At 37.0% G+C, this 25,539-nt stretch overlaps 2 protein-coding genes across 4 annotated transcripts; both read left to right on the forward strand.

Annotated features, from left to right (window-relative positions):
* Nucleotides 1–1,715: 1,715 nt before the first annotated feature.
* Nucleotides 1,716–16,865, forward strand: LOC135438782 (acyl-CoA desaturase). Of its 3 annotated transcripts, XM_064697269.1 has the most exons (7): nucleotides 1,767–1,903; nucleotides 2,862–2,878; nucleotides 10,796–11,248; nucleotides 14,619–14,749; nucleotides 15,746–16,137; nucleotides 16,205–16,380; nucleotides 16,455–16,865. In XM_064697269.1, the coding sequence occupies exons 3-7, from the start codon at nucleotides 10,843–10,845 to the stop codon at nucleotides 16,616–16,618; spliced, it is 1,269 nt and encodes a 422-aa protein (XP_064553339.1). In that variant the 5' UTR covers nucleotides 1,767–1,903; nucleotides 2,862–2,878; nucleotides 10,796–10,842; the 3' UTR covers nucleotides 16,619–16,865. The 3 variants fall into 3 exon arrangements, with proteins under 3 accessions (XP_064553338.1, XP_064553339.1, XP_064553337.1); XM_064697268.1 differs by lacking the exon at nucleotides 2,862–2,878 and having other exon boundaries at nucleotides 1,716–1,867; XM_064697267.1 differs by lacking the exons at nucleotides 1,767–1,903; nucleotides 2,862–2,878 and having other exon boundaries at nucleotides 10,669–11,248.
* Nucleotides 16,866–17,024: 159 nt separating this feature from the next.
* On the forward strand, nucleotides 17,025–20,316 carry LOC135438783 (acyl-CoA Delta-9 desaturase). The gene is made up of 4 exons (XM_064697270.1): nucleotides 17,025–17,261; nucleotides 17,348–17,478; nucleotides 19,513–19,718; nucleotides 19,801–20,316. The coding sequence occupies exons 1-4, from the start codon at nucleotides 17,081–17,083 to the stop codon at nucleotides 20,300–20,302; spliced, it is 1,020 nt and encodes a 339-aa protein (XP_064553340.1). The 5' UTR covers nucleotides 17,025–17,080; the 3' UTR covers nucleotides 20,303–20,316.
* Nucleotides 20,317–25,539: the final 5,223 nt, after the last annotated feature.

The following is a 25,539-nucleotide window of genomic DNA, read 5'->3' on the forward strand; positions in this document are numbered from 1 at the left end:
CTCGGAGAATTATTCTGAAAATTAGACTAAGTTATCGATGATTAAAAATGAACTTGATTTGCACGGGCAACAAAAAGAATATAAAGAATATAAACGAGAATAAATTGAAAACCTACAAGTCCGTCGCGAATATACTCTTTTGCACTTTGTGAACAGAAAATGCAAAGGAATACGAAAAACAAACCATCTAAATCCACCAGCGCCAGCGCAAACACATTGCTGGCAACCGCAAAGAGAGAACCTACAGAGTTTTAACACTGTTTCGTTTGCTCGATAAGAGTAAAGACACAATCAATGATCGTATGTACACATACACACACGCACACATGCGTACACGCCACTCACACGCACGCACTTGCACATAGTCGAGTAGCAAATAGTTGCCGCTCAGTGTTTTCTATATTTATCAGCGCGTTGCCATTGCCTCACATTTCGCCGCGTTGGCCTACGCCCCCAACCCCCGGCCAGACCAAACCGGTCCACAGCGTTGTGGCAGCTTTTTAGATAAATTCACATCATCGTTTTGTTTTTGCTTTTTGTTTTCACATTATGAATTTCGGGGTTAGAAAACACGGAAATATGGGCGGAGTAATATGTGATCATACATATACATACATATGAACATATGTATTTATTTGTGTGTATATGCTAGTTTTTGTATAGCTAACTGTGGATTTTGTGTGGAATATTAGAGCAGAAATATGTATGTGCAAATATTCGGCATGTACTCACAAATATTTGCCACGGGGAGGTTATCAGCATTTAGAGAAATTGTATATAATGCTCGGCAGCGATAAACGCCAACGCTTTGCTTCTGTTTTATGAGCTTTTGGCGTTGTTGTTGTGCCGCACTCTTTCGGTTTGACACGAAAGAACAAAATTTAAAAAACCAACACAGACGATAACCACGCGCTACGCATGTGTTTCTAGTCTCCCCGCCTACCGTTATTCATTCACTCCACCTACAGCCATGAGAAACCTAAGGCCCAGACATACTTAAAGACTGCCCAGACGCAAGAGAGTTTTCAATACGAATGCGATAATCAAACGGACCAGGCAACAAACAAATAAAGAGAGGAGAGGAAGATTAAGAGAGGTCGACGTAGGGAGAGGAAGCGATAGGCTGGTTGGCATGGGAAAGCAACAAGCGTGCTTAGAGCCAAACAACAAACTGGGTTAACGTTCAACATACGAAGCCAACTGTGATGCGGTTACCGATATTAAAGTGCTTTGAACGGCGCGCGATGACGAAATGCCGGTTTTAGGGTACCGCTGTTGCTCACCCCTAGCATATGAGCGCTCGTCGCCAACGCCTACTAAATCAGGGCGAGAGAGCGCAAGAGAGAGAGCGAGAGGCATTGACTTTGAACTACAATTTGCTTAGCGCGCGCCACCAAGCAAGTTTTTATTTCTTCTATTTTGTTTTTGTAATGTTTACGGAATGTGTGAGCACAACAGAGAATAGTAAACAGCAGTAGGAGAGTAAAATGGGTAGATAATAGCGTTAGAGACAACAAAAACAACAATGGCAGCCCAACAGGCAACGAAATAAAAGTGAAATAATAATAAAATAATAAAAATTGAATGCGAGAAGCGGCAAACGCTCCCCGCTCCCTCATATCCCTGCTCCCATGCTCCATGCTCCAGTGCGACGTCGACGTCGCCGGCGCCGTCAGCTCTTGGATGTGGATGTAAATGTCGGCCAGTTGAGCATTGGCTGTTAGTCATTTGAGTTCGTTCGGTTGGTGAACAGCAGAACGCAATAGACGCGCTGCGATAACAAAAACTATAAGTTACCATTAGTTCCAAATAAATTCAAACACGAAATCTCCCATGCGATAAACCGCGTCGCCATCAAAAAAGCCAAGTGCGTTCAGGCAACCTATTATTGCATATTAACAAAGTAATTTACAAACCCATAAACCATATGCCAACCACACAAAATACAAAACACGAAAAAAATTCGAAAAAAATTTTCATTTACATTTTAAGAGAAATGCAAAACGTTCGGTCGGTTGACGTCAGCGAATTTTTCAAAATTCGACAATTTGTTCGACTGTGACACTCAGCAAAAGTTAGAAAGAAAATATTCCATTATAAGCAAATTTCTTGAGTATTATAAAATATATTCCACTTAACATATGGGCATGTTGTGTGCCAACAGGAAGCCGGCTGGAATGAAATTCCAATTCAATTATAACGGCAACGATGCCAAGGGGACTTGTTATTCAATTTGCCTGCTCTTTCGTTTGAAAGCCCCCCCCCTTGCCTCCTTCCTTCCCCACACCTTCAACAAGTGTCAATTACGCGTCCAGAACAAACTACGTATTTATGTTTGTTGTCCTTAATGTGCTTATTTCTAATTAAATTGTTGATGGTCTAAGGTATTTCTTTTGTGTTTAGTGTAAAATGCTCTGTGAGAAAAGGGCATAGTTTTATTCAGCAGATAATTGTTGTGTATTCTCTTAAGGAAACGTAGGAACCGGTCTTTCAGACGGTCTCTCGGACGTTCTTTCGTTGCTTACAAAGCGATTCCGGACTCAAACCTTTGTCTAGATTATGATATTTACCTCATCCAAAGCCATTGGAGTCCGTGCTTTTTAAAAGTTAAAAGTTTATAATAATGTTTAAGCAATATTCTTTGATAAAAATATAAAAAACAGAGTATGTGTGGTATAGGGTTTCTAAATGAATTCAGTTTGAAATGTCATAAGAAAATCATAATAATCTTGTTAAAATTCTGTTCAAATCAGTTCGTTTGTTCAGACTAAAAATTAATAAGCACAGTAAATCAAAATTTATTCGTAAGGTATTAAAGCTTCGAAGATATCCATTTAGGTTAATAACTCTGTTTTGAATAGAGTATATCTTTCCACTTGTAAGTATATTTTTGTAAATATTTATCAAGCTGCATAATTTGAGTTGAGATTCTCAAGTTGATCAATTTTCTTAAATTTATTTATTTTCATTTATTGTGCTGTGGCAGTGACAAGTTTTCTATGGCTTCTTGAATTTGCTGTCAACAACAAATGAAAATATAAAGTTAATGAAAATAAATTGAATGCCAATTCAGTTTCATATACATCCAATAAGTGCCAGTTTATGTGTATACACTAAGCGAAATTAGCTGTTATTATCTCATTAGTTTGTGAGAACTTTAATTAGCTTAACTTTTGTGTTTATCACATGCAGTTAGCTGTGTTTTTTATTGCAATAGAAAAAAATGTAAGTGGCGCAGTAATTAAACAACTTTTATACCCTTGTTGAGGGTATTAAACTTTTGAAATATGTAACGCATAGAAGGAGATCAAGGAGAAGTCTTTCTGTTTCTATGCAAACCAGTCTCTCAGCTATCCTCTCGAAAATTTGCATAGGTCCGTCTTGCTCTTGCAGACAGTTCAAATGTCTGAACAGGCCGGATCGGAACACTATATCATATAACTCTTATAGGAAAAATCGGTTGAATTGTAGACATGGCCAATATTCTGTTTTCCAAGACATTTTCATTAAATTCAGCATTTACGATATTCTCGATTCTCATATATCTGCAAAATGGAAATGTATACAAGGGTATTAAATCTTCGGCGTGCCGATATATCCTACTTTTTCGTTTTTTTGCCTTATTTTTTTAGTAGCTGTGCAACTAGTTGCAATTACCGATTAAAGCTGCGTTGTTTATGGTGTTAGTGGACGGCACTTAGGGCTTATACTAAGCTAATACGGGTACCAGCATAACTAATGAACCTCTATATCCGATTCCAAGCAGCAGTCGATCGTTTTTAACGTCCACACACTTCAAATAAATGAAACGATTTCAGCAAAATCTAAAGCGATTTATTGCTGCCTGCATAATATATTTGATATAAATATAATTATAAATATATTATATATATATAGATATATATGTATGAATTTCTTTAAATAACTGGGAGTATATTTAATTTCTAAATATGTACTATATTTGCATAAAATTTTTTGATATAATTTAACAATACTCTTAAATACAGATTCTACAGACAACTGAGGAGAATTGTGAAGCTCGGTTTGGTACAGCATTTTTATTTGACATTTATTTTGTGAAGCTTTAAATTAAAAACAAATTTAAATTTTAAAAGCTAAAAAGAACGGCCATTGCCGAAAATTAAATACCCTACTCTGGCCTAACATATGTAGGGGAATTGTGAAGGTCGATCTTAAAGATTTTGATGTAGAATATTTTTGCAATTCACTTATCATTAATCAACCGGTTTTTGCTATATATTATACTAGCGGGTATAACCCGGCCTTGCCCGTGGCACGTATGTTATAAAATCAAAAAAGCTCTGAAAATGATTTTAAAACTGATCGGACGGGAATCAAACAACTTTTATGCAAATCGGAAAACTCTTAAAATTCACCAAAAAAATCTTAAAAATGCATTTTCCACCGAAGGAGTTTAGATTTTGCGAGAAATGTGAAACACGTCTCTAATGATGTTTCTTATAGATCTTTGGAAATAAATTTGAAATTTGAATTTGAAAAACTTTCATACAACCGTTTTCCGCCAATTTACCACTGTTGCGGGTGGAATTTTCCAAATCGTCGAAATACGTATTCATTAAGTTCTTATTGAGAGCTTTGAAAATAAGATTGAAGCAAATCGGACACAACTTAAAACTTCGCACAAAATATCTTTAAATCGAATTTCCCACGAAGAAGTTTGAATTCTGCGAAAAGTGTGAAACTCGTCTCAAATGATTTTTCTAATAGATCTCTGGAAATGAATTTGAGTGCGAAACGTCACCCACCAAATCTTTGACCTCCATTTCCACCAAGGAGGAATAGATTTTTCAAAAAGTGCGAAACACCCCTTAAATGAATTTAAACATAGATCTTTAAATATGAATTTGGGGCCGATCGGATGATAAACAAATAACTTTCATACAACCTTTTTCCGCCAATTTACCACTGTTGCGGGTGGAATTTTCCAAATCGCTGAAATACGTACTTATTAAGTTCTTATGAAGAGCTTTAAAAATAAGTTTGAAGCAAATCGGACACAACTTAAAACGCCGCCCAAAAAATCTTTAAATCGCATTCCCCCCGAAGAAGTTTGAATTCTGCGAAAAGTGAGAAACACGTCTCAAATGATTTTTCATATAGATCACTGGAAATGAATTTGAGCGCGTAACGTCACCCACCTAATCTTTGACCTGCATTTCCACCAAGGAGGAATGGGTTTTCCGAAAAGTGCGAAACACCCCTCAAATGAATTTGAACAAAGATCTTTGAAAATAAGTTTGGGGCCGATCGGATGGTAAACAAAAAAGTTACATACAAACGTTTTTCGCGATTTTTCCACACTTGCGAGTGGAATTTCCCGAAACCCCGTCTTAACGTGCACCTACATCACATAAGGTAACTACAGTGAAAATTTCAGCTTCCTAGCTCTTACGGTTTGGGCTGTGCGTTGATCACCAATCAGTCAGTCAGTCAGTCGTCAGTCAGTCAGTCAGTCAGTCAGTCAGTCAGTCAGTCAGTCAGTCAGTCAGTCAGTCAGTCAGTCAGTCAGTCAGTCAGTCAGTCAGTCAGTCAGTCAGTCAGTCAGTCAGTCAGTCAGGACAAACAGATTTATATGTAGAGATATAGTTGATCTAAAGCTTAATTTTCGACCGATTGCTCATATTTTATGAGGCGGATGAGATATATGTATATGAGCAGCATAGTGAACCTAATAAATCCCGAGGTTGGTCAAGATATCTTCATAAACAAAAAAAGTTTTCCTTACAAGAACCCACTTTTCGACTGATGGTCCCTATGGCACCTATATGAACATTGTTCAGATCCGGTCGGTTCCAACATACATATGTACTGCCTCGAACAGAAAACGACCATATACAAAGTTGATTGACGAAGGCTTTACAATTGAGAGACTAGTTTGCATAGAAACAGACAGACGGACAGACGGACTTGGCTATATACACTGGGCGGTTGATGTTGATCTTGAGTATATAAAGTTTATGGGGTCGCAGATGTCTCTATCTATGCGTTACTCATTTTATGACAAAACTGTACTACTCTCTAACAGGGTAAACAAATTGTTCACCAATTAATGCGGCTAGAGGTATAATTGTGGTGTTCTCTCTAGGGATCTAAAATGATTTTTGTACACATTTATAAAAATGTAGAGCATGTTAATTACTGTTTTAATTACTATAACTAGCGGAGATCTTAGTCATATAAAACTAATTTATAGTACACAGGAGTAGTTCCCCTGGCAAAGCAGGGAAAAAAGAAATAATTTACAGCAATTAAAAAATAATTTACGTACTTAGGCAAATTTTTGTTCGTTCTTTTTTGGGCTCTCGATAAGCAGCGCGAAAAATTTCCAATAAATTTGTTAATGGAAATTGGCCGAAAATGTCAGGTTGTGTGTACATATGGGGATTAAAATTATATGTGCTCTTTGCTATTTCTTGTTGTTGCTGCTGTTGCTGTTTATATTGGTTTTGTTTATAGTTCTTTGATAGGGACGTGCACGTCGTCAGGCAATTGGCAAGTCTTGTGCACTCGCTCGGAGACGTATGTCAATGGCGCTGATGGTTTGGCGCTGGCCTCTTTAATTGTTTATTATTATTTATTATTAAGCGTTATGGAACTGGCCGTTGCCATCGGCTTGGTGCTGGCTTAAGTTGTGGCACAATGAAATTTGTATATCAAATATAATTTATGTATGCTCCCAGCTGGACTTTGGCCTCGTTTGGCATAGACGAGTCGCGTGTGTTGGCCCAATAGGAATGTTGATCAAATTGGGCGACACGCTCCTTAAGCGTGCACTTCGCCTAGTTTTGAGCCACGTTTCAATACCCTTTAACCCACACGCACACACACACGCACACACACACGCACACACACACGCACACACACACACACACACACATACACAAACACAGACACACACAGACACACAGGCACACACACAGTTTCCAATTTATTTGATTGCCAATAAAAGCTCCAGTTCTTGGCACTCGGTATTCTTTTATTGTTACTTTTTTTATGCCCTTGTAGAGGGTATTAGAATGTTGTCATTAAATGTGTGACGCATAGAAGACGACATCTCCAAATCCATAAAGTATATACATACATATTCTTGAAAAGGAAAACCTTTTGCTTATCCATGTATCTTCACCAGGAAGCCTCGGTCGAAAAATTAGTTTGGTATGGTTAAATATTCTGCTCTCAAGATATTCTCATTAAACTCACCGTTTAGCTACTTTACGCGTTAGGCAAATGTCTGGAAGCGTATTAAATCTTCGTCTTTCTCTTGTACTTCTCTTGCCTTATCAAATTAGCGTGCCTGGAGTATGCTTTCGGTTAGCTTCTAATGTGCTACATTTTTATTTTTATTAAAAGGCAAATGCGAAACGGGGCGTGTCGCCCGCCATGAAGACGCCAATGGACATTTACTGCGTATGAGCAATGCCGGAAAAATAATGTATGCAAAGATATATGTACAAGATATGCGCTTTAAGTGGGCAGATGTGCGCCATATCTAATCTTATCAGCTACAGGACCGTAACCAATAGTTAATTGACAAACATCTAACAAACCCCCCTCAAGTTCAGAATTTATTAGGCTTCCTCTTCTTCAATTGTGGCCAAAGAAATGGCCCAATTCGATTACGAACTACGCACTTGCATAACCCAAGATTGTGAATTAGTCATCTAACACCTGTTGGTGGTCTTCAGGTTGAGTCACCTCACAAATTGCTCAATGCTATTAAACCCATATATCACCCATCGCTTATCAATTGGCCACAAATTCTGAATGAACTTCTCCTGATGTTGGGTCATTGCGTTGGAGGTGTGCACCTGTTGGGATTGCGACAGGTGTTCAGCGCCTATAACAAGGGGCCATATACGGCTTTTGCCATGATTAGAAATTGTCTGGCAATTTGTTTTGCTTCCTGGCAACTGATAAGCTTTTTTATAGCTGCCAAAATAAAAATACTTCACTTGCAATGACAATGCATTTATTTTAGACCAAATCCAAGGCGTTTTCTTCTTTTTTCTTGCTAAGTTTCTGGTAGTGTTAACCGATTTATATTTTTACGAAAATAATACATAGTCCGCAATCTGAGTTTTTTATTATTGGAAATTTGTCTGAGAAATATTGGTAACACGCAAAAGGCGGCATGCCTATCTAAAAGATTCACTACAAAAAAAATCTCAGATAAGCAGACAATTTTACTATATTTCGCTTAAATCCGTATACTATATATTTAATTAAATATAAAACGGAAAGCGAAAGGGATAAGAATGTACCGAGCATAAGTTCGCATTGTTAACAAGAATACATATCTTAAGATATATCTAATATGGGTATATTTTCTTCTATAACTGGCTAATCAACCCTTACCAACACCTCATATAAGTTCTTAGCATATGTTCTTAAAGCATATATCTGGTATTTGATGATCATTATCTGACGATCTTCAAGCGTTTGTAGACAATCGCAAATACCATGTTCGCACCACAAGAGAAGACAACAACCAAACGACACACAAAACCCTTTAAGCAAGTGTGCGCGACTACAAACTACCCTATACCCCTCAGAAAATATAATATATAGGTTTTAGGGACCACGCTTTAAATTCTTCTTCTCTTGTCCGCTGTTTTTTCCGCCTGCGTCATAGTTTTTGACATTGAATGTTGAATAACTCACATGTTTCCAGTCAAATCTTCATGAAATTTTAAGGGCATAAACAGGTCGCCCAAATTTGCAAGCTAACCAAATCACAAAACTGTAGCTTTAAAAATGAGTTTTCCTTTTAATTTTATCGGGAACAGGTGAAGTTATCCAAAAGGTGTATACTATACGAGAAACTACATACTAACGAGAGCCTAAATACCAAATTTGAAGTAAATAGCTCTTATAGTTCTGGAGATATGCCTAAAAACCCACGTCTGAAAATCGATTTTTATCGATATTTTAAAAATTGATATCGACAAAAAAAAAGATTTGCTCGTTTTGCGCATGACATGGTATAAGATGTATGTAAAATTTAAAGTATCTATATTTTGTAGTTTGCGAGTTCGATTCAGCTCCTCTTCACTATAAAGATTATATCTACTCTACGTTGTTAACTTCTGACCTTCACAAGCATGCATACAAAAACATTATACCCTTTTTTATCGATACTTTGAAAATGGGACGACATATCGGCAAAAAATTGAATAGCCCATTTTGCGCAAGGCTTAGGAGAATATTTATTTAAAATTTCAAGTCTCTAGTTTTGAAAGTTTCCCAGATCGACGCGTTCATACAGGGCTAACTCGACTCCGCTAGTTGTTCTAATCAAGAATTTATATACTTTATGAGATGTGGTGTTACATACATTTGCACAAAGCCATTATACCCTATTTTAGCAATTTTCAATAGTTACAGTGTATACAATCTTAGAGATCCACAGATTCGTTATATAACACGAAATTTTTGTACATCATTTACAGTCAATAAAACCTGCCCAATAATCCTCATAACAATTATCTAATATTATATTTGTTTTGTGCCTGAATCATAAGTCTACATAGGTACCACTGAATGTTTCCATAAGGAAAAAAATCAATTAAATAATCGAACAGTAACCACAAAAGTTTTTAAAGCATTTATTGTTCATAGTAAAAAAAAACACGAAGAACAGCCCAGCTTCATTTTTGCATTTTCTTTACTTCTGATTTTCTGTTTGCATATGTCTAACACAGGGTAGCCACTAGTCGTGCAGTTTTAACCAAATCATTTTTTATTACTTGTCTCATTTATTTGTATAGGGCGTTATGTCATAGTATTATGACATGTTCGTTTTTAATCAACATGCCGAGTCTAAAGATACGAAAATAATCAAGAATTTTGCAGTTGAGATTGTGCCAAGTTAACGGATACCCTGCATAAAGGTGTTTCGCAAGGAATGTTTTGTTGATTCAAGGTTTTTATGTGTGCATGAAAATGTGCTTCGGATATAGAAGAGTTTATAATATAACCTTTAGGGAGGCTGAATACCATATTTGGGTGGACCAAATCTTACAGATGCCAAACTAATGCAAAGATAGTATAGATTTGAGGCCAGAGAGACCAAAGTCATGTGAAGATAGTATAGATTTGAGGCAAGAGAGAAACTTTTTTTTGTAGATAGATATTTAGTTTACAAACAAGCTAATTAAATTAAAGATGAAGGGTAGAGCCACAAGCTTTTATATGTACATATATATTTTATATATATGTTTCGTATACAGATGGCAAAAGCTATTCAATAATATGGTAATATGGGACATTAAATATAAATATTACTAAATATTCTATAATATAATTCCTCCGACTCGACTCGATTATTGTAAGGGCATCTGCCGCAGCTTTTTACACTCATGATATTATCGATGCCAGAGAAATTGTTTTATTGTAACAAGAGGACACTTAATAAAAAGATAAGTTAAAAACGGTTTGCTTAGCCCTCTTTAGATAAGACAACAAACGAGAGAAATCGAAAGAGCCAAGTTGAGAATACTGTTAATAAAAAGTGTAAACTTGAGGCCAACAACAGGCCAGATAAATGGCAATAGAAAACATGCTTGAATCTGAGTTATAAGCAGCAGCAGTAGGCAGTGAGCATGTGAGAGAGACAACCAACAAAAATATTCACACCCAATCACATAATTCCCAATTCCAATCAATAGGCTATTGAATGATGGCCCCACCAGAGTTCAATTAGCAAGTCTATGGCGAGTCAGTTATTCATCCATGTCGCTAACTCCACTTACAGACGACAGACCACCGAGAGGAACACTCGATACCAAACACGCGAACACAATGTGCCTATCCACGCCGACGCCCCCAAAGGCTGGCAGCGATTCCGTTGCCGGGCAGAGCAACGGCGGCTCCTGTCACCTTGGTGAGGTGTGCAGCAGGGCCAGCACTGGGGATAATCAGCTCAAAAACAGACGAGTCCAAGCCGCAGATGCTAAGCAGACCAAAGAGCCAACCGCCGAACTGGAGGATAATTTAGGTTTTAACGAGGAGAATGCCGTCTATAGGGAGAACGAGGCAAAGACCAAGCAGCTCGTCGCGGAACAGCAGCAGAAGCCCGCCGACGAGGAGGTGGTCTATAATCCGCAGATCAGATGGCCCGATCTTGGCGCTCAAACGTTTTTGCACGTCGGCGCTCTCTATGGCCTCTACCTGCTCTGCTACGCCAAGTTCTACACATTCCTATGGGGTACGTATCGAATAATCATTTGGTAAATATAAATACGTATATACCCTCTATTTATTGTCGAGTGGGTAGCTGACCTGCAATTAACGTATGTGAGCCAATGAATTGTTCCCTGGAGTCGGTCTAATTGCTTGGAACAATATGCTTATTGTATTTTAACTATTTTTTTATTCAAAACATATTTACTTAACGGCTTAGCAACCGGCTCGCTTCTTATAGCCTTTAAATTATGGAATGCCACGTCAGAGCTTTTAAATGAAACCTCCCTTTGTTCTAAAAGTAATTGCAAATATGATTAACTTCTTATCGCCAGCCACGCACAATCTATCTGAATCCGAGCTATAACTATTTATAGCCCCAAGTTGCATTGCCAATCTTTTCCAACTCTTTTTTTTATGGTCTAATATACTTGAAGCTGATAAGCTAAAAAAAAGTGCTTTGACTGGAAAGGCTGACAACTTATTTTTTTACATTTTTTGGAAAATCAAATTCGTTAGAAGCGAAACAGGCCAGTTGTGCAAATAATAAAATACTTATAAAAAGATTTACAGTAGATATATATGCAACATTTATAATACATCGTAATTAATAATTATTATCGTAACTCATACTAACAATTATTAGAATATTAATAATAACCATAGTTATGATTTTTAAGCCTGAAAGCAAAGGACTTTTTCCATTAGCTTAAATAATTTTTATTTTTAAATTTTTTTTATTTTAATTAAATTAATATTTTTTTTTTAATTAAATATTAATATTATTATAATTAAATATTTATTAAAATAAATAATACTTTTTATTAATATAATTATAAAATAATAATAAAAAGTTTAAATAATTTAAACGAGAGAAGGAAAAATTTGTTTGCTTTAAAAGCCTAAGAATCTTAACTTAAATAAATTAAAATATTAATTATTTGTTGTATAAATATAATAATAGTTGAGAATTGAATAGATTTGCTAAACAAAATGTTTTAAAGCCGTTATTTTAATAGGAAAGACTGATAATGTTTATTTATTTTCAGCCAAATTAGTCAGATTTAGTCAGAACAGAAACAGGCCTGAAATATAATATAAATATAATATAATATATTATTAATAGAATGCATGTATAAATATTAAATAAATGAATAAAACAATAATATAAAATAATAAATATAATACAAATATTTACAAAAACAATATTTGTGATGCATAATAATAATAAAAATAATAAGCAATAATATGCAAAATTAAATAATGATAATATTATAATTGAATCTAAAGAAAAGTTCGTTTGCTCTTAGTGTTAAAGAATCTTAAATCTACTTAACTGAGTAAACGAAAACAATATTAATCATCTGTAAAATAAAAACGAGAAAGAAGTGCTATCTTCGGCACACCGAAGATTTAATACCCTTGCAGACCAAACCTTTTCAAAAGGCTCATAGTGCTTTGCCCGTATCTAAGAAGCACAGGGAAAATAGTTATTGCCGAGTATGGTTAAGATATCATAAAAAACAAAACAGGTTTCCATACAACAACTTAATTTTCGACCGATCGTTCCTATGGCAGCTATATGATATAGTAGCCCGATGTGAATAAGATTTTGCATAAGTGGAGGGAGCATAGTAAAACTAATAAATGCCGAGCTTGGTCAAGATATCTTGAAAAACAAAAAAAATTCCATACAACAGCATAATTTTCGACCGATCGTTCCTATGGCAGCTATATGATATAGTTGTCCGATCTTAATAGGATTTTGCATATATATGGGGAGCGTAGTAAAACTAATAAATACAGAGTTTGGTCAAGTTATCTTGAAACACGTAAAAATTTTCCATACAAAAACCTAATTTTCGACCGATCGTTCCTATGGCAGCTATATGATATAGTTGACCGATCTTAATAGAATTTTGCATATATATGGGGAACGTAGTAAAACTAATAAATACCAAGTGTAGTAAAGATAACTTTATAAACAAAAATGTTTTTCATACAAGAACCTACTTTTCGACCGATCGTTCCTATGGCAGCTATATGATATAGTTGTCCGATCCAGCTGGTTTTGACATATAAACTGCGTGCAACAGAAAGAGGGAATTCTGCAAAGTTTCATAAAGATAGCTTTAAAACTGAGAGACTAGTTCGCATAGAAACAGACAGACGGACAGACGGAAATGGCTATATCAACTCGGCTGTTGATACTGATCAAGAATATATATACTTTATGGGGTCGGAGATGTCTCCTTCTATGCGTTACACATTTCACGACAAAATTATAATACCCTCTGCAAGGGTATAATAATAATAGTTGCACATTAAGTATTTCCACTAAAAAATCTTTTCAAGCCGTTTTTAAGGTATTCATACTAAATATAAGCATTTTAAAGCTGTTATTTCAACTGGTCTGAAAATGTTTTTTCCAGGGAGATTTGATGTACTCCAAACAGAAATGGGGCTCAAATTTTAATAATTTAATAAAAATATAAATAATATATATAATATAAATATAGATAAAAAAAATTAATAAACAAATAAAAGAACAATATTTATATTCTATCGAAACTAATTAATACTATTATTCTTTGACAGAAAATTGGCATTGTCCTTTAAGTTAAGATTCTTTAGACTTTAAAACAAGTATTTATTTTTATGATGTCCACATTATTATATTAGTATTTTATTATTATTTTAATTTTTAATTAGTTTTAAAGTTCCTCAGATAGCTTAAAGCCCGAAAGATTGATAGTTCCCATGACAGCTGCATGATATAGCGGTCAGATAAGGCCGGCTTCGATATATAAACAATGTGCAAAAAAATGTAAGCTAGAAACAGACAGATATATATGTATACATGATATGATATATGTATCGTTGTATATCTTATCATATGGGATCATTTATGGGATTAGAGATTTGCCAAAACTATGTTCTTGACAAAGATTTACTTGGTATTAATATTGTAACAGCTTTTCGTAGATCTAGTATTGTAGTATTTTATATAAAATAGATTCCATTAAAATAGTGTTTTTGTTCAGATTTACTCTCGATACTTACATCAATTAGAGCAGCAAGTGATGTGCACTTTGACCAGGCGTAATTAAAGTTAACGAACGCTTCAATTGGCACCCATGAGTTTGGAACGGTGATCGACGCGATTTCCATAGAGCAGAGCAAATAGGTGGCATAGCAGCTGCTCTGACGCATGCCAATAGAAATAGCCAGAGCTATGCGAGGGGGATACTATATATAGCACGATGTCATTGTATCATCGAATTGAGGGCAAATCAAGCGTGCCAGAGTCAGCAAATTCCCAACCATTTGCCAATGAACAATGCTCTTTAACTGATTTGCCGTTAACCTCTGTTATTTTCCCTATCCAATTCCAGTTGTCGCTTGCATTTGGGTTTCCGGCATTGGGATTACGGCGGGCGCCCATCGTCTCTGGTCGCACAAGTCCTACACTGCGTCGCTGTTCCTGCGCATTCTGTTGGCCTTCATGTTCTCTATTGCAGGCCAGGTAAGTGAAAATCATGGCAAAATGAAACAAAAGTCAATGGTTCAAATTTGTAAACCTTGTTGCCTATAGCTGTGAATCATGGGTTTGCTCCGTCTGAATTGTTAAATTTATTTTAAAAAGATTTTTTTTTTTGAATTTCATGTAGTTTTATTTATATATTTTTATAAATGTATTGAAATTAGTTTATTCCTCTTTTTCTAAACCTCATTGTTGTATATTTAAGTATTGTCTTATACCAAACCTTTAACGAACTAAATAGCACAACAGAAAAAAATACAATCGCAATTGCAATTTTGTTGATAGAATTCAAAGAAGACGCGCTTGAATGTGTGTGTGTACATGTATACAGAAATTCTTGCAATTTGCGCTTGCTGCCTCAAACTCGAGGCCAGCCAAAACATGTTTTCTTTAATAACTTCAGTGTTTCTTAACCGATCTTGATCAAATTTTCTGCAGTAGATCTTATTGTGCTATAGAATATATGTATATTCTCAAAACGTCTGTTGCATTTAAATTGTGGCTTATACTAGTGGGCAATATAAATTGGTTTATTTGCTTGATTTATAGCTATGAGGTAGTAGCGGGGAGGTGGTGATAGCTATAAAATTAAATAAATTAAAAGGTTTAGTTCAGGCTAAGTTTTGGATCTCTTACCTGAATGCTAATCGCTGAAATAAAAATCGGAATTCCGGGTCGGAAGTTGTTTGGCTCGAAACATAGGATAAATGGGGCATGCTTCAGGTTAAGATGGGACTAAATTTAAGGTTCCATCCTTAGGGAAACATAAAAAGTGGAATTCCGGGTTGTTAATGGTTCCGTTTGAACCAGGACTTTGTAGCTTCGGTAGCTGTTTATTGAGGTTAATTCAAGGTTCTGTTCTTAGGGAAAAATAGAAATTTGAATTCCGGAACAAAATGGGTTCAGTTAAAAACCGGTTTGCAGCTTTGGTAACCCCCAATAGAAAAAAAGACTAATCCTTGTGTTTCATTCTTGTAGCGCGACGCTTATACCTGGGCACTTGATCATAGAATACATCACAAGTTTTCGGAAACGGATGCGGATCCACATAATGCCAAGCGCGGCTTCTTCTTTGCGCACGTAGGCTGGCTATTCCTAACGCCGCACCCGAAGGTGATTGAGAAGCGCAAGGTTATTGATATGTCCGACTTGGAGGCGGATGCGGTGGTCATGTTCCAGCGCAAATACTATATACCATTGTTTGCACTCTGTTCGATTGTGCTGCCCGTGCTGGTGCCCTGGTATTTCTGGCAGGAGGATCTCTGGATGTCCTTCTGGATTAACTTTAATATGCGCTTCACCTGGACCCTAAACGTGGCCTTCTTCGTCAACAGCGTGGCCCACATGTATGGCAACAAGCCCTACGACAAGTGAGTATAATCTTCCAGCGCATATTCGAGATGGTTTCTATTAAGGAATATTACTTAATGTCCACAGGAACATCACACCCGTGGAGGCGCCCATTGTCTCGTTTCTGGCCATGGGCGAGGGCTGGCACAACTATCATCATGTGTTTCCCTGGGACTATAAGACGGGCGAGTTTGGCAACTACACCTTAAACGTGACCACGGCTTTTATTGATTTCTGTGCTCGCATCGGCATTGCCAGCGGTCGTGAGTAGTCAACTCATGTACACAAGTTCATTTCAAACTGATCTCTAATACCCTTTATTTCCATTGCTCTGCAGGCAAATCCGTGTCCCCGGATATGGTTATACGACGCGCGGCCAAGTGTGGCGATGGCACCCGTTTCCTCAGCGATGAGTATGCTCACAAGGATCAGGTCTGGGGCTTTGGGGATCGCGATTTGCCGTGCGAGGATCTGGCCGAGCTGGCCAAGATGCAGAATTGAGTGCTGTGGGGATCGCAGTGCTGCTATAGTATTAGCAGTTAATCGCCTGTGTTTTTGTTAATCCTAAGTTTAAGATAAGCGTCCGCTCCCACCCCCAAATTACCTAATATCCAGACACAACATGACCACCCGCCCCTCCTCCTACCGGCTCCCATGCCACATATGTACACTACTCGCCTATGTCGTTGCTTTTGTTACTTACCAAAAAAAAAAAATTAAAGGGCATTAAACTGTTGCATAAACCAGACTTGAGTGTTTCGCATACGATTCAAACCCGCTATGAAGAACGCGTTGCGGACGCATATTTAGCCGCGTCTCATGCATATGCATGTGATCGCCGGGGACCCCATGCTTGGACCCCCTGGCTTAAGCATAGCCGCCGTCTTGGAGTCCGAGTTAGTAGCATTCCACCTGGCGTCCGTGACGGTTGTCTGCTGTTGAGTTACCCACAGGCTCTATAAAATGGGAGGACACGCAAAAACAGATGCAGTCAACGGCAGCAAGGATGCCCCCACAGAGGCGGAGTTCAAAAAGCGTGACGCCCATTGGCCAGTGGTGCTCTTCTATATCCACGTGTATATACTGGGCACCTATGGCATTTATGTAACATTCACGAGCGCCTCGTGGCCAACGATATTATTCAGTGAGTTCAATAAGTCAAGAGCTGTTGTTGTTGCTTGCGTAATTAGAGTTTGACACCTGCCCGATTTTGATTTTTTCTTTGATTAGCGGCGCTGCTCACCCTGCTTGGCATACTGGGCGTGACGGTGGGCGTGCATCGTTTGTGGGCACATCGCACATTTACCGCAACCGCGCCGCTCCGTGTATTCCTCATGCTCTGCCAGACGCTGGCCGGTCAGGTGAGTCTAGCGGTCCCCTTCTAGGAGACGTCACTGGCAAAAGCTTGCGGCAGAGCTTGCAACAGAGCTTGCTCTGCGCACGTTTAGCCAAGACAGCAACCCAAGCACATAACACAACCCCAAACGGTTATGATAGTGTGGGAAACGTGATGTTTCATTTTATTTTGATTTAAAAATTGGAAAACTAAATTGTTACGAGGCCATTTGAATTTGTCAGGATATGTGTAAATTGGACATTTTAGAACGCATAAAATATATATATTCTTTAGATATATCAATAGCCAAGTAGATATAGCCAGGTCCTTCAGCCTGTCCAATTATGCCTATGCATATGCAAAATAGCCTTATCCTTGAAGCTATCGTGATAAAACCTGGCATAGCTGCTTCTTTTTCTTGTAGTCCGAGTACTATATCACATAGCTGCCATAGGAACGATCGCCCGAAAACTTACTGTAGCTTCTGATATTAACGCGTTCATACACACGAACATGGCTAGATCGACTCGACTAGAATATATACACTTTATGGGGTTGGAGATGCTTCCTTCTGCCTGTTTCATACTTTTGCACAAAAACATTATACCCCTTTTACAAATTTTCAATGGGTTCAGGGTATAAATATGTTTATATAATATAATTATATAATATTATATGAATATAACCCCTATTAAAACAACCGTAAAATATTTAACTTTTATAATACAATTTATATAATTGTTTTTTGCTTTAAATATATTTCAAAACAAACGTGCCAAGCTCGTAATACTTGATTAAAATCTCATTAAAAGCATATATCACATATATATATCTATATATAATATATACTATGTATAATTTGCACAAAATTTTAGTTTTTAATAGGAGCCACACTTTTGCCTTTCAAAATATCTACGCAAAATTTGGTTCCTACAAATTGAGGACAGGTTTTTTTTATGACAATTTAATTTTATTACATTTTAAACAAGTAAGAGGCTCTAGTCAGGAGTTCCCAACTAGGGGATACCCTGAACCCTCTTCTTTCAACAGCAGCTCGCGCTACGTGCTCGTTTGCTTTAGTAATACAAATAAATTTTAAAAAAAAATATAGTTTCCTCGGGTAGGGTTCGAACTCGCAACAGACCGCACTTTTTGCCGAGAAAAAAAAAACGAATTAAAATATCAGCACAGAAAACAATACAATCACAATTGCAGTGCTGTTTATAGAATTAAAAGAAGACGCGCATGAATGTGTGTGGGTACATGTATACAGAAATTCTTGGAATTTGCACTTGCTGCCTCAAACTCGAGGCCAGCAAAACATGTTTTCTTTAATAACTTCTGTGTTTCTTAACCGATCTTGATGAATTTTATAGAATATTTGTATGTTCTTAAAAAGTCAATTGTGGCTTATATTGGTGGGCAATATAAATTGGTTCATTTATTTGTTTAAGATATCTATGCGGTAGTAGCGGGGAGGTGGTGATAGCTATAAAATTAAAGATATTTGATATACATATGTATATATACTATTCTAGAAGCTACATGTCAAGTTTGGTGACTCTAGCTCATATTATTTACCAAAATTGCTCAAAAAACATGATTTCGATATCGATTTTTATCGATTACTTGGAAACGGAGCAAGTTATCGAATATCGAAAACAAACTCGTGCTGCGCATGGACTAGGAGGACCTACAGCATTTTTCAAGTCTCTAGCTCTTATGGGTTTTGATGTCCTTGCGTTTATACATACGGTCAGACGGACGGACAGACGGACGGACAGACAGACGGATATGTCTAGATCGACTCGGCTATTGATGCTGATCAAGAATATATATGCTTTATGGGGTCGGAGTTGCTTCCTTCTGCCTGTTACATATTTTGCACAAAAACATTATACCCTTTTTACCCATTTTCAATGGGTTCAGGGCATAAATATGCAACGACCTTCAAAATACCTAAACATAGTCCATTAAGCTTATAGATATTTGGTTTTTAACCCCTGCTTAGCTTAACATAACTTTAAAAAGACTTCTCAATGCATTGTCTTTGGTTTAGGGCACCATTTACAGCCGCGTGCAGGCACATCGACTGCATCATGCCAAATTCCAGGAGGACGAGGATCCGTATTACAGCAAACAGAGCTTCATGTATGCCCAGCTCCATGGCAATTTGCTGAAGTACTCGCGGCAGCAGGAACAGCTGCTGCTGACTGTGGATATGACCGATATGGAAAGCGATGGCATTGTCATGTTCCAGAAGCGGTAGGTCTTCCAGCTAACCATATGCCGGACGAGGCGGTTCCAACTCCAACTGATATGAATGTGCTTTTACCCCCTCCGCCAGCTACTATGTGCTGCTCTATATTGGGCTCAACGTGCTGCTGCCCGTGAACACGCCTTTCCAGTACTTTGGCGAAACGCTGGGCGTGTCTACGTTTGTGGGCTTCTGGTTGAGGAATCTTATTGTGCTGAATGTGGGCAATCTGGTGAACTCGGCGCACTTCATTTGGAGCATACACAAGGGTTTCAAGCCCACCGATTCCAATAGCATATTCTTCATCACGAAATCCTTCTGGCCGCAGTTCCATTACCTGCTGCCCCATGACTATCAGAGCGGTGAATTCGGAGACTATGCCAGTGGCACGGGCTCCACCATGATACGTGTCTTTGCGGCGCTCGATCTGGCCAAGAATCTGCGCACCATCTCCTCGGTGGCGGTGCGCAACGGCCTCACGTTGGCCGTGGATACAAAGCGCCCCATTGTCGAGTGCATCGAGGAGCAGGTGAAGCTGGAGCAAAATGCTTTGCCAGCCAACCATTATCTCAATCGGGAAAAGTTCATGTGAGGCGCTGGAAGTTGGCCTCAATCTAGAGCTGACAACAATAAAAAATAAAAGGAATTAACCAAATGGCAGCAATAATAAAGAATGGTCATTGAAAGTGAAACACATTTAAAAAAAGTGTATTCTACTCGGGTGTGCTCGACTCGTAGATATTCTCATACATTCTAGCTTGCTTCTATACACACACACGCACGCGTTGCAGCTGTGCTTCTTCTTGAATGCATTCGGTGCTTATAGTCCGATCATTTATTAAACTTAAAAGGGCATGAGCATGGCCAAATATATGTATAGACCAAATCAGAAGGCTTTAGGCTTGAAACATGATTTTGAATTTTGTGGGGATAGGGTTGAGGTAAGCAAAAAGTGAAATGTTCCTAGTCTGCGTATACTGTACGATAGCCCACATACCAAATTTTGCGAAAAAAGCTCTTACAGTTCTTACAGCCTTAAAAAATCAGTTAAATTCTTCTCAAGTCTGTAGTCTTGAAATTACGGAGATTTACGCGTTCATACAGGCGGACCGACAGAAAGACACGACTAATTCGGGTCAGACACTCCTGATCAAGATCGGATATGCATCTTTCTGCCCGTTACGCACACATGCCCAAAATAAATATACCCTTTCTTACCTATAAATATAAAGTGAAATATTCGAAATCTGGTAAAGGTATACCTAAAAAAAAAAACAAGTCTCAAAATCGATACTTATCAAAATGATAACATTCACTTGCTCTGCGTTTGATTTAAGAGAATACTTATAAGTTAAAATATATAAGACGTGCAGAGGAACAAATGGAGGGACATGGCTAGATCGACTTGGGGACGAGATCAAGTATAGAAAATATACTGTATGGGACGGAGCTTCTTTATACCCTTTTTAATTATATTCGATGGATCAATAGACTTTCAAGGTTTGTCAAGCAAAGTTGCACCTCGGATCTGGTTGCCCAATGCCCAGCTGCGATAACTATGCCGATAAGTGCAAACCCTAAACCAACTGCAAGCCCAAAAGCATGTGCTGGACCGACCGGCCCTAAACAAGCTCACAAATCTTTATAATTAGGCTTTCGAATTTGTTTTACGAGTGCCAACGACATTTTCAACATCAACATTTGTTTTTTCTGACTGCCTTTCAACTTGGCCATCGAATGGCTTGAGGTTTTCCCAGCGGACGGGGGTTTATCTGAGGTGCGGATCGGTCGTTGCATTGTTGCTGGCACTTTGAGCAAATTAAATGAGTCGCACTCAATAAATTATCACCAATACGCAATGTTTGCCCAGCGCTTGATTGATGCGTCAATATTTGCGCACTTGGCCCGCACAGAAGCCTGGTTGAGATAGAAAAAAATTGAAATAAAACTCCGCTTATGATGCGTCTAAAAGCTAAGTAGCATACATAGATCGACGGGTATTCTATTCGCACAGCTCCTGCTGGTTACCAACTCAAATATTGACTAGTTCAACAGTTTTTGGGACCAGGTTTTGCGCTTGAGCTGCGCCCAATCAAGCTGGGCGCGTTTAAATCTGAGTTCTGCATTGCAAATTAAATGGAATTTAAATGTGCTTTTTCATGCCCTGTACCCAGAAAAGTGAGATACAAAAGGGTATACTGTTTTTGTGCGCATCCATGTGAAAGGCAGAAGAAAACAAATTTGTTCCCATAGTGTACATATATTCCTTATAGGGACGATGGAATCGACCTCGGAAACTACAAAAGCTAGAGGTTTCAAATTTTAAATATATATTCTACTATGCCATGCGCAAGATGAGCTTATCATTTTTTTTATCGATATCTCGTCCCATTTCCAAAATTTCGATAAAAATCGATTTTCAGATTTGGATTTTTGAGCATATCTCGAGAACTTTAAGAGCTGTTTATGCCAAATATGGTATGTAGGCTGTCGGATAGTATACAAGGACTAGAAATATTTCACTTTTTGGATAACTCCACCGATTCTCATAAAATTCCTTAAAATAGCCACTTTTGAAGCTAGGGTCTTGTGATTTGGAATGCACATATATTTGGCTCCCCTGCTTATGCCCTTCAAATTTCATGAAGATTGGACCTGAAACATGTGAGTTATTTCTGCATTCAATTTTCAAAAGTGTGGAGCAAGCGGATGAAGCAGCACCCAAGAGTTTGAATCTGTAAGAAACTACATAATTCGGAATTCATATTGGGCTATATTTATGATTTGAAGAATGTAAAGCGTGGTCTTATAAACAATAATCTTATTAATATGATTGAGGTATACAGGGCATTTTGCAGTCGAGTACACTCGAGTAAAACGTTTTTGTGTTGGCTTCTCTTGTGGTGGGAACATGGTGTTTGCTCTTGTCTACAAACGCTTGAAATTCGTCAGACTTCCTTTTAATAGATAATGATCATCAAATATCAGACATATGCTCAGAAATAGCTCTATTTGCATAGAAGGCCAAGACGATAAGTTAAAGAAATTATATGAGGTGTCGGTATGGGTTGATTAACCAGTTATGGAAGACTATAGACACATATATTAGACATATCTTAAGATATGTTTTCTTGTTAACAATGCGGCACATTCTAATTCCTTTCGCTTTTCTTTTTTTACAGAGAATTCTTGAACCCAATTTAGTATTTTATTGAATATATACAGATATTGAGCTATATATAGTCAAATTTTGTGCTTATTTGATATTTTGGTTTTTATAGTGTGTGTGTGTGTGTGAGCGAGGCACTTGTACTAATTCCTAATGGCTGTGAAGTGATTACTAATGAATTTGCCAGCTAAAAGCTGCGCCGGCGCAAAGTTTGCAGTTGTTTCGAATACCCTTGGAGTGGGGTACTTTGGCAATGATATACAATGTATGTTGGTCGAACAAATTCTTTCTATTTTATTTTCTTTTCATTAAAGCGTTTACTTATTGGCTAAATTATATGGTAAATTTACTAGAAATGAAATAAATCTGCTTCTTATAGCCCCATCAAGTGGATTATTAGATGCTTATGTATATTACAAAGCTTTGATAGATAAAGAGAGCTCTCATAGGGCTAGAAAAATGTAAATAACCTAAATATTGAATAAATAGAATTGTAATTTAATTGTAGGTTGCCTGTTTAAGTCAGAGTTTTGACTAAACTAAAAATATAATAAAAAAACGCTTAAAAATTTCTAAAAAATGAGTAGTTTTTATGTAAACTATTCTGTGTTTACAGATAGATTGTAAGTAAACAAGATACTTAGGAATAATGAGACTGAATTATACTTTATAATTATAGAGTATGAATATATAAAAATATCTAATAATATACTAATATATATTCTAATATGCCACGCTATACTATTTGACAGATCTCTAGTTAAGATCAGTTAAAAATATTCTATTTTTTATTTTTTATAAATTATAAACTAAATCATAAAGCGTATTTGATATACGGTGCTTCAACGACAGCTGTTCTTCATTGATTTGACTTTTTTTGTGGCAGTGGCAGGCACAAAATACTTTGTAGCTAAACACACACACACACAAATAAATATGTGTGTGTGTGTGTGCGTGTGTGGATAGCTTTTTGTTCATGCTCCGCTTGGGCATTAAGTTTGTTGCAAATTGCACTTGCGTTGTGCCTACTTTTGCGCTTTGTTATGTTAATTTGTTTTTGTGTTGGCTGCTATTTTTTTATTTTCATAGAAATAGTCAACTGAGCGACAGTTGAAGGTTGCCCAGATACGCAATTTATTGTTGACGGCTTTAACTTGTGTAATGTTTAATATTTAATGTTTATTGTTCAATGGCCAATGATGCCTAATGCAGAGCATGTTGCTCTGTTTGCGCTGCCGCTGCCAGTGTGACCAGAGCTTGAGCAAGTAAATACCCAAATCACACAGCGGAGGGGTGAAATTTCAAAGTACCAATGTACAGCTAATAAAAGGACCAGTGTAGCAGTGAATAAATAAGTACCAGTTTTTGGTGCATTTTGGCTATAACCCTGAACAAAAGCATTCGCTGCTTTGGCCAAAAACAAATGACGCCTTTTCAGAAAAAAACCTAAGACAAAAAAAAACCTTTAAAAAATAAATAAATGAACCTTAGCCAACTAATCGACGGCAAATTGTGTTTTCATACGACTCAAAGCCCCGCAATGAATGGCTTTTGATTGTGGCCAAATGTGGCTCAAAAGAAGGAAATCATTAGTTTTCAGAAATATGACGCTTACTCGCATTGTTAGCGCTCAAAGTACGACCAAACTTTTGGTAATGATGCGTATATAGTCATCGGCTTTGTTCAGATTCGTGCAATTCTTCTGGGCCCAGAATGTTTCATTGTTTTGAGCTCATAAAAAACGCTGACGCTGCGCAAAGTTGGCTCCGTGAAGCTGCGCAATAAATCAGAAAAAAAAACACGCTACTGACTGAATATTTTGCGAGTGTTGGCCAAATGAATACATATGTACGAACACTCAGCAATATTGAAGCAAACGAAGTAATTTGTCAAATCCTCTCACAATTTGCAATGTGTGCTAATAGATCGTAAAGTTGTCAAAGATGTGTGTTTGATCTTGAATATAATTTGTTCACCTCATTGCAGAAACTTTGCTGACAAATTTATTGTTAATGTTTTGTTGTAAATATTATTAAGTAATATTCAAATAATCAAATTTTATTAAATCTGTGGTGATTTTGCTTGTTAGGTTTTATAGAAAATGCCCAAATCTATTCTCAATTAAAGTGCAAGCTACGCACTTAGGCATAATTATAAATAGGTCTAAATTTAGGGCTATATAGAGGTAAGGTTATTTTTTCAATTAATATCAAATAAAATTTAGATACGAGCAAATCGACAAGAAAAGAGTATTGATTCGAAACTCAGAGTTGGATATTATATAATTATTATGCCTAAGTTAAAGCCAGAGCTCCAACTCAAAAAGACTTGGGTGTAAAGTTAATAAAAGAAAGGAAAAAGTGGATATCACGTTTTATTATATAAAAGTTTCAAGAAACGGACTTCGTACGTTAGTCAAAATATTTAAATATTTACGATAAACATACGTAAATTAAGCAAATATTTATTTAGCTGGCTCGAAGTCCGGGGTTTAATTTATTAAATAAAAAATGTAAAACAATTTTGTTTTAATATATATTTCTCCGATATATTAAACAAAAATATTAAATAAACTGATAGTAAAAATATATTTGAATAGTTACGATCAACTAAGAACTTAACATTATTTAAGCAAATAACCTAATATCTCTATATATAAA

This window comes from Drosophila montana, unplaced genomic scaffold, assembly GCF_035044405.1.
Source record: "Drosophila montana isolate Dmon_TW-CO22-7 unplaced genomic scaffold, ASM3504440v1 contig_3848_1, whole genome shotgun sequence".
Taxonomy (NCBI): domain Eukaryota; kingdom Metazoa; phylum Arthropoda; class Insecta; order Diptera; family Drosophilidae; genus Drosophila; species Drosophila montana.

Excerpts from the sequence above, each read along its gene's own strand:
- LOC135438782 (XM_064697267.1), top strand. The coding sequence starts at position 10,774 with ATGTCGCTAACTCCACTTACAGACGACAGACCACCGAGAGGAACACTC. Across the intron at positions 16,138-16,204 it reads GGCAACAAGCCCTACGACAA|GAACATCACACCCGTGGAGG; the intron begins GTGAGTATAATC and ends TAATGTCCACAG. Across the intron at positions 16,381-16,454 it reads CATCGGCATTGCCAGCGGTC|GCAAATCCGTGTCCCCGGAT; the intron begins GTGAGTAGTCAA and ends ATTGCTCTGCAG.
- LOC135438783 (XM_064697270.1), top strand. The coding sequence starts at position 17,081 with ATGGGAGGACACGCAAAAACAGATGCAGTCAACGGCAGCAAGGATGCC. Across the intron at positions 17,479-19,512 it reads GCCAGACGCTGGCCGGTCAG|GGCACCATTTACAGCCGCGT; the intron begins GTGAGTCTAGCG and ends TCTTTGGTTTAG. Across the intron at positions 19,719-19,800 it reads ATTGTCATGTTCCAGAAGCG|CTACTATGTGCTGCTCTATA; the intron begins GTAGGTCTTCCA and ends CCCCTCCGCCAG.